We start from the raw sequence: 9,656 nt of genomic DNA, 5'->3' as shown, positions 1-9,656 counted from the left end.
AAAAATCCACAAAAATCGTCAAGTTTTTTTGTGGATGACTTTCAAAATCTGTTTTCTCTAATTTTTAATTCACTTCATTTATTTCTTTTTTCATTCCATCTTCTTTTTATGTTCTTATCTAATCAGAACTCATCTTATTCATCTCAAGTTTTTCAGATTCTGCATTTTGCTGTAAGTTTACAGAAAACTCGACAAATACAAGGCATTTCTTTTTTTTGTTTTGCCTTTGAAAAACTTTCATTTCTCAATTATTGAAGAATATATTGTTTTAAAAAGAGATCAGGAAAAGTTCAATGAATGAATTGCGCACATATGTTATTTGAAATGAAAAACGAAAAGCGTGTTGAAAAAGAATTTGTAACGTGGAGCAGACATAATGCACTGGACTCTCTGAGGGGTGTGATTCGATCCTTGAGGTGGTACTGCTGCTGAGCCTCTGGGCTGACTGGGAAATGGGGCAGCGATTTGTCTGTATGAGGGCTGTGTCAGCACATGGAACATGTTTGTGATGCTTCTTTCTTTTTGCTGTCATTGCAAAATGTAGTGAATTGGCCGTATGAGCAGGCTTGGGGCAGTCTGGTGTCGGTGGGTGGCGTTGTTTCCTTTCACGCAGTTATCTTTTCAGCCATCCTGGTGGAGGTGTGTCATTTTGTTTGCCTCACGAGGGAGCTATTAATGTGTTGCACCTTTTTTATTTCTTTTTTTTTTTTCGTTTTTTATTTCTCGGCAGGGCGCAGCTGGAGATGTTTCGCAACAGAAGAATTTTTCGATGATCCTGGTGTCTGGATGGGCCAAAACAGCTGGGGATGCGATGGGAGCAATGGAAACGGAGATTGGGAGGAGTGCAGCTTGGAGACGAGAGGATGCAGTAGAATTTTGTTAAAACACCTCAAAGGCAGTTATTGGCAGCTGTATCCGAGCCAGCACAAATACGAATGGTCTTTTTTTAGTTGACTGTCTTTTAACCTGGGATTTTCTGTTATTTCAGCCAGCAAAAATATTTCGACTCCAACTGCCCACCCGTCACACTGAACAGCGTTGTTGAAGATAATGAAAGTGATTTTGTTCCAATCACGCTCGTCTCCTTTCATTTCCCCAAAACATTAATCTTCTTTTCCCCAACACTGATCGTCTTCTCTTCGTTCATATGCTTTCCACCAAGCGCTGTGATCGAAGAGCTCAGCTGCGCCATGATTGGCCCCACCGCATGCTCCACTGTCTTGCAAGGTGCTGCCTCACTCATCCCACACAGATTGCTCGAGTCATTCCCACTCACTCCAACATACCGATCCTTCATCCCTTCCTTCAGCCACCACATCTTTTCTGTATGCTGATATGCTCCATTTACCAAATAGCACACTCTCTTATCATTACTATTCGTTGTGTACGATTCGTAGAACGGATTGTTCGAAGAAAAAAGATTGTTTCCATCAGAAAAATACACATCGCGGCCAGATGAAGTGGAATTACTGCAACTTCAATCGTGGAAGAAGATGAAATAACAATAATGATTGTTGCTTGGAGCTTCTGATTGACTCGGATTCAATTCCATTCCTCCTCCTTCTTGAAAAGCGGAGCAAAAAAGGAACTGGATGCTCGACATTTTGAATCCAGCTGGAACCTTTGCGCAATACATTCCTCCACCATGTGAACCTGTCAGAGAACATGTGGAAAAAGAGCACTCAAACACACAAGCGCTCTCCGCAGTACCACTTACAGTTGCGGTACAATCAGATTTTGACTCATTGAAATCATAAATTAGCATTGCTCCTCCTCCGTTTCTTGCTTTGCATTTAAAGAATTCACAACCGCTCATCACGAAGCATTTCAAAATTGATCTGATAAACATTCCTCCTCCAAAGCGATTTTGTCCTTCACAAGAATTAAAAAAACTGTGTTCAATCTCAACCGAACTGATTCCATAGCACATGACACCTCCTCCAGCATAATGAGCATAGCAATCATTGAATGAACAATGAGAAACTGAAAGTTCTCCTGAATTGAGATAACACATTCGAATTGCTCCACCATTGGAAGCATCATCAGTGTAATCATCTTTGCTTCCAGTCGTCCTTGATTCATTCCACTCGCACCAAATAAATGAATTATCTCCATTTTCCGGTATGTTCTGCCTCCCTAGCTGTTTCTTATTATCTGCAGTTCCATTGCATTCAACATTTCTTGTCCGACAACACCCAACAAACGAGGTGTTTGAGGCAGTCAGAGAGGCCAAGGGGTTGTTGAGGGAATGAACAATCCCGCCATCATATGAGTCACACACTGATGAGAATGAGCAGCTGCTTATAAAACATGCGATTCGGTGAAAGGATGTGGTCGGAGTTGAACATGCCTCATTTGCTGTTGAAATATTGAAAAATATCAGATGAGAGAAGGATACAAAAGGGATGGAAGGCGATGAAAGGAACGGGGCAGAAGATGAGATGAGAGATTCGCATACTGAAACGCTTCCTTCTCTTTTAATTTTTTGATTATATACCTGTTTTGCATCTCCGCGCCATGTAGCAGAATATTTTCTAAAGTCAGATTCTTTCCCCGCCTCTTCTGCTGAAGACGATGAGCTCCCATTAAAAGCAGAAAAGCATCTTTATTCTTCAATGCTTCTGAATAGAAACAACATTCAAACATTCTTCATTATCCATCTTCAACAAATTCTCTTTTTCTGCCACTATAATCTGATGTCTTCTTTTAAAAACTCCATTCACTTTCATCCCTTTTCAATAATTACCCAAAAATCCTTATTGAAATAAAATAATTATAAAAAATAAATGATATAAAATTATTCAAAGAAAAATATGAAAAAAATATTACAGAAACATCAAAGGATTAATTTTGTACAAGAAAAACAAAACAAATTATACAGCAAACCTTTTTATTTTGAGTTTTCTTCACACACTTTTTCTTCCTCGTCGTTTCTTCTCCTCCTCCGACTAGTATTTCTTCATCCCTCCAATTTCAATCTCAAAACCCTTCTTCTCCATCTCCGCTTTCTATCTCACGGCCAATGAAATTGGTCCTCTTCTGCTTCCAAATTTTGTTTATTTCCTTTTCTCAGCATAGCTTCCAGCCAAATAATTCCAACAGCCAAAATATTAAAAATAGACGATGATGGAAATGTAATAGAAGATAACAAAACAGAAATAGAAGATATAAATGAAGATGAAGAAGACGAAGAAGACGAAGAAGACGAGTCTGAAGGAGATGAAAAAAATAAAAGGAAGAGAATAAAAATACTGCAGAGCAGAGAATAAAAGCAAAACAGCTCCTGTTCCAATCACGTTCTTCTCTTTGCCCATTCCAATAACTGAAATCTTCTTTGATCCAATCTCAATTGTTGTTGTCTCGCTTATGTGATTCCCATCCATCAGCGTGATTGCCAAGCTTATCTGCACCTCACACATCTCAAATGCTTTCTTCACTGTTTCGCACGGATTTGTTGTATTAGCCCCACACAGCTCATATGAATCATTTCCATTCATTGAAACATATATCGTCTTGTCTTTCAGCCAATCCTTTTTTGATGTTTGATCATACACCCAACTCCCTGAACTCGAATAATTATACACATAGCACACTCTCTTATCATCTGCGTTTGTTGTGTAGCATTCATAAATTGGATTGTCTGAATTCAAAAAGACATTGTTATAATCGACATAATTCGCATCGTGGCCAAGTGGAGAATCGGCTGAGCATTTGCATCCGTGGAAGAAAGGGAAACGACAATAAATCATATTGAAAAGTTGTGTAAGCTTTTTGTTAAAACACAACTTAACGATATTCGATGATGATGAATAAAAAACAAACAATTGATCCATATTTTGCACAGAAAAAGGTAATTGCTGAAATCCTTTTATCCTCCTCTGAATGGAGAAATATAAAGTGATGCTAACAAAAAGATAATATGAAAATGTCATTCACTTAAACACACAATTGCTGAATCATCAAAAAAACGATAAACAAAAAAAGAAAGAAAAAACATGTAAAAATTCATATATTATCAATGCAAATTAATAAACATACTATAAATCTGATCATTAAAGGGGAACAACATATTTCTGCTTGCGTCATATCAGTAAAAAAATTTGTTAAGGCGAACAAAACATTCAAATGTGTATTTTTTCATATACTCTACATTCAAACATTCATCGGTCTGTATTCCTTCAAATAAAAACAAGGAAATTGTCAATGCAACAATGTCAAATATGATCAAGTATCATTTCATTAAAATGGCATTGTAATGAAATCTTTTTAAATAGATCATGATCAAAAAGATAAAATTATGGGTTGAGAAAAAAAGAAAAAATATCAAGTTTTTGATGGAAGAATTACTCGATTTTCCATTAGCAGTTTGTTTGCAATAATTATGAGAATTAATAATATGTTAATAAAAATATTTTAAAAAGCCTTTCCAAACTGGTACAAAATAGACCTATGCCACAATTAAATAATAAAAATGATGTTTAAAAAAGAACAACGAAAATAGAAATGAGAATAAAAACAATTCAATCATTTTGTGTTTTGATCCATAGGTTATAAAACACTTGAAGCATTAATAATATTTCAACTTCGCTTTTTTTCAATCTTTTTTAAATGTCTTTATCGAATAAAGTGGGTTCACAAAAAGTGACATTTTTACGAATCAACTATGACCATAAATTGAACTTCTGATTTGGATGGTATTTCTCAAATCAGATGATAAAAAAGATCAAATATTAGTTTATTTTAGAAAACTTAAATTTTGAAGATTTCAAAAAGAGAAAAAGATTGATTCGAAAAGAAAAATAGCTTCATAATTTATTTTTGTTGAGTTTTTTTCAATCTTTTTTGTGAGTTATTGTCATCTCAAATGAAACTGAGCACTTCAAGCTCAAGGCTATTATTAAAAAGCACAACAGCAACAAAAAAGAAACAATAATTTTCCACCCTCCGTCTTTTCAATATCGTTTTTCAAACTTAATCTCTCTTTATTTTTCGCATCCAATAGAAATGATTTCAACAATATTCTGATTTTTATTGTTCTTTGAAAATTAAAAAAACATTTTTCACAAAAATTTTTCTTTTTTATATTCGTTGAAAAATATGTGACTTTATGCTTTTTCTATGAAAAATATTGCACACAGGATGAACTTTTTGATATCGAAAAATGTGAACGAAACGAATTCATTTTTTGTAATACGTATCAAAAAACACAGTTCTTTGTTATTCTTTTCCAGAACTCCTTTTTGCAGATTAAAAAATTCAAATAATTTTTTAATCAAAAAAAGTGGGTGATTATTTTTGAAGTCAAATTTTTTGGAACAAAAAATTCGGTTCGATTATGCAGTTTAGAATTTTTGTTTCAAAACTCAGAAAAGTGATAACACTAAATAAAGAATATCTCTCACAAATGTTTGCATCAACTATTGGTTTTTCAAAAAATTGATAAACATTTGACATTTGTTTTTGAATTGGGGGAAAATACGGTCTTTCAAGCTTTTTATGCACAAAGCATGAAAGAATTGTTTTCCTCATTTCTTTTTTTTCACTTTCTCAGATTTCAATATAAGTTTGATTATCGTAACAGTAAACAAACATCATTGATGTTATAACAAAATGTTCAGTGACCTAACATGAATTTCAAAATAGAAACCCATTTATATCTAATTTTTTGTTCACAAAAAGTTCATCGAAGATGCATAATTTTACTATGAAAATGCCTGAAGTCAAATATTTTGTTCCAATTATATAGAAAATGAAATTTTCTTTATAAAAAAAACAACCCCCCCACCCCCCAAAAGAGGTTATGATTTTAAAAAATATTCGCCCAAGTTTCAAAAAGTTAAAAGTGAAACATAGTTTTTGAACATAGTTGAAAAAAAGCTTTGAAGTTCGTATTTTCCCACATGTGAGCTGTGAATATGGCTGAAAAAAATAAGGTTCAAAAAGTCTAATATATAACTGTGAATATCAAAATGAAAAATCAAAAAAGAAATTCAATAAATGTTCAGTTTCAATTGTTCGTGGAATACGAGCAAAACTTTAATCAAAAAATAAAACTTCAAAACATTGAGGTCTTTCTATCTTGAATAATTCTCAAAATGAATTTGAAATTTAAAAATCAAAATTTGACTGATCCTTTTTGAAGTTACACATTCATAGGAGTTTTGTTCTTATTTGGTTTTTTTTTTTTTTTTTTAAGAAAATTCTGTTCTCATTTTACAGTTGATCAAACATAACTCGAAGGTGTCCAATTCAATTTTAAAATAATATTTCTATTGAAAATAATTTCCAGATCAAAAGCCAAACAAATATGAGTTTTCAAAAAAAGATCAACCACATCAAGAAAAATTCGCATTTTTTGTCTGTGTTGAATTTTTCAAAAATTAAAGTTATAAATATGTAAACAAAAATAAATAAACATGTGTATATTTTAAATAACATTATAAACATTTATAATAAAACTAGTGTGATAATTCCTCATTTTTTATGTCTTCATCGTTTTCATCTCCAAGCAGTTGTTGACAAATGCTAATGCGCACAGCAATTTTTTAAAAAGAATCGTGAAAAATCATCCAATATTAATGTTAACAAAACATATAACAAATAAGAAAAAAAAAAAAAAGAAAAAGAAAAACATGCGATTTCAAAATCTTTCAAAATTTCTATTTATCACAAAATTATTCTCCCAAAAGCTATCCATACCTTTCCAATGTTTGAATTCCCACTTCTTGGGAAACACCTTTCGTTTTCCATTCTTTAATTGCAGCTTTGATATTTTGAACAATTGAATTTCTTTCTGACTGTTCTTTCTCAAGCTCTTCTTCAAATGTGTTTTTCAGCTCCTCCTGATTGATGTAGTTTTCATTCAATAATAAAAGAAAAATGTTATTATACAGCGTTAATAAAACAAAGCAACAACAACAACAACAACAACAACAACAACAAAAAAAAAAAAAAAAAAAAAAAAAAAAAAGAAAAAAGAAAAAAAAAAAAACTTTAAGATAAATTCAAAAACAATGATTAAACCGATAGATACTTTAACAAGAACTTTCAAATTATCGATTTTTAACATTTTCATTATCTAATACTAAGTGTTTTGCATCCACACCATTTCATTTTGCATTTCCTTAATAGTATTTTCACAACTACTTCTAATTAGATTTAACTCTTCTTTCATGCGCAAACGATCTTTCTTTCGTTCTTCATCTAGTTCATTTTTCATTTCGTGGAGAAGGGTTGACGCGCTTCCCAATCTTTCTCGTTTTAAAGCGTGATATTCCCTTTCAAGTGCACTTTCTTCTTCTTCTGTGAAAAATATAAGAAATTAACAAATAAAACAGTGAAGGAAATTGCGTAAGGACAAATGCACAAACGTGCAAATTCTGCGTGAGCTTGAATGACATCTTCCAATTTTTGATTTAAATCTACAACACGTTTCAGCTCATCATATATAATTTTTGGGGTTAATATTGGTGAAACTTCAGCTCGAAGAAGTTGTAAATGTGGGGCCATGGATGGTGAATCTATAGATGTCTAGCTTTCATAAAATATCATCACGCTGATTTTTTTTATAAGAAAAATTCAAACATTTATCGGTAGGCCAAAATACATTTCCCAATCGTGAAGTGTTGTTGAAAGCATTTCTAATCGTTGATTTCTCCGTTTTTCTTCTTCAATCAATGGCAGAAGCTGATCTTGTATTTCACGTGACATATCAAAAAGGTTTCTAAAAAATCGGTTTTTTTTTTTGAAAAATGTTTGATAAATATGTAAAATTCTAAACCGCGATGCTCTACATTTGGGGCAAACAATTCCACTGGTTTTTAATTCGTAATGATGACAAATTGTTCGAAGTGATTCAAATGTTGGAAGTGGAAATTTTCTAACTGAGATTCCAGAAGTGGAAGGAATTGGCTGTATTCTTCGAAAGAAATCACAAATATAAATACGTAAAATTGCAAAAAGAAGATAAAATACCTTGCTAATGCAGCCGAGCCAGAAGGAATCATTATTTAATAATTAAATTACTGAAATGAAAATTAATTATATTTATTTTGATCGGACATATTAAAACATTCAGATAAAAATAATTTCAAAATTCTTAATGAAAAGTTACAGAATTTGAAGTTGAATATTTTTAATTTGAATTTGTTGTGATCAATGTTCATATCTTTATGAACGAACATTTTAGAAATAATTCATTTGGATGATTATTAAATTTCTTCATTTTTCTTTGATAAAATTTGAGAAAGAAACAAAAGAAATCATTTAAATAAAAATGGTTATTTTTCAACTATTTGATATGAGAGCCTTTGGAAAAAACAGCATAACTATGAAAGTGAGGAAAGAAATAAAATAATAATCAACCGAGAAATGTTCAATATTTGAAAAATCCTTCACACTTAAACAATTATTTTTTATTTTTACTTTTACGTTTCGACAGTATTTCAAAGCAATGCATTTGTATTATTTATGATTCAGCAAATATGCACAACATGCTAATTTCGCAGTTTGACGATTTATACTTACTTTACTATAAGCTCAAAACAAAATGAAACAGACAATAATCCAATAAATAAAAAAATAAATATGTACCAATGAATTCAAAAATATAAAAAGATTCCAAGAAATGTGATAAACAGGAAGGCAAAAAATTGCAAAAACATTCAAAAAGAAATGAAAATTACTCCAAAATTTTTGAATCAAAAAACGACTTTTGAAGTATAATAATAATAACTAAAAATAACGCAATTATTTCCTTTAAATAAAATATCTGTCTAAATATTTGAATTCTATTAAAATTTTATTCGAATTTTTAATTATTAATTTTTTCATTTTTTTTTTTAAAATTTCTATTTATTTCAATTTTATTTTATTTCTAATTCACTTTATTTCTCTTTACTTCACTCCATCATTAATATTTTCTTTCTTTCCAATTTAATTATTTATTTATTAACCAATCTATTTATCTATCTATTTTTTCGCTTAAGACTAAATTATAATTAGTTCCGGTGTGTCTGAAGACGCATGTCCAACAGCCGGCTTTGCACTCTTCTTGTCAGCAGAGCATAAAGCAGAGGGAATATCAGCGTCTGAAGCAGAAGTAGAAGATGAAGGAGAGGAAGAAGAAGAAAGAGAAGAGGAAGAAGATAACATTTCAATATTGACAGAAGTGGAAGAAGAAGAAGAAGATGATGATGATGATGAAGGTGGAGATGAAGAAGAGGAAGAAGAAGAAGAAGTTGGAACACGAGGAAAGAAAGCAGATGTTTGGTGGGCTTCAGGAAATAGATGAGGAAAGGAAAGAGAAGAAGAAGAAGAGGAAGGAGAAGAGGAAGAAGAAGAAGGTTGAGTGGAAGAGATAGAAGGTGAAGGAGAATTGTCTGAAGAAGAAGAAGAAGAAGAAGAAGAAGAAGATTTGGATGTGGTGGAAGAGATGGAAGTGGAGGAGATGTCTGAATCTGATGAAGGAATAAGAGAAGAAGAAGAAGGAGATGATGATGATGATGAAGGCAATGAGGAAGAGGAAGAAGAAGAGGAAGATGTTAATGATGATGGCTGTGGAAATGATGGGAAGGAAATGTTGGAAGATAAAGAAGAAGAAGAAGAAGAAGAAGAAGAAGAAGAAGTCATAGAATGAGTTGAAGTACTGTTAAGAT

The 9,656-nt window shown here is 32.0% G+C and overlaps 2 protein-coding genes across 2 annotated transcripts in view; both read right to left on the bottom strand.

Moving 5' to 3' along the window:
• Positions 1-6,248: 6,248 nt before the first annotated feature.
• Positions 6,249-8,006, bottom strand: MONOS_3495 (uncharacterized protein; the record flags this gene model as incomplete). Its single annotated transcript, XM_067873500.1, has 7 exons — positions 6,249-6,525; positions 6,700-6,842; positions 7,106-7,302; positions 7,371-7,530; positions 7,585-7,723; positions 7,781-7,918; positions 7,975-8,006. The coding sequence occupies 7 exons, from the start codon at positions 8,004-8,006 to the stop codon at positions 6,459-6,461; spliced, it is 876 nt and encodes a 291-aa protein (XP_067727104.1). The 3' UTR covers positions 6,249-6,458.
• A 255-nt stretch (positions 8,007-8,261) lies between these two features.
• MONOS_3496 (uncharacterized protein) overlaps positions 8,262-9,656 on the bottom strand; it is a 6,966-nt gene continuing 5,571 nt past the window's right edge. Inside the window, exons 2-3 of the mRNA XM_067873501.1 lie at positions 8,400-9,656; positions 8,262-8,327 (exon numbers count right to left, since the gene is read on the bottom strand). The exon at positions 8,400-9,656 is cut by the window's right edge and continues 5,378 nt beyond it. Coding sequence (XP_067727103.1) covers positions 8,989-9,656 — 668 coding nt within the window. The 3' untranslated portion in view covers positions 8,262-8,327; positions 8,400-8,988. The remainder of the gene's footprint in view (positions 8,328-8,399) is intronic.

The sequence above is a fragment of the Monocercomonoides exilis genome, assembly GCF_001643675.1.
Source record: "Monocercomonoides exilis strain PA203 chromosome Unknown scaffold23-1346700, whole genome shotgun sequence".
Lineage (NCBI taxonomy): Eukaryota > Preaxostyla > Oxymonadida > Polymastigidae > Monocercomonoides > Monocercomonoides exilis.
This window is presented reverse-complemented; position numbering and strand designations above follow the sequence as displayed.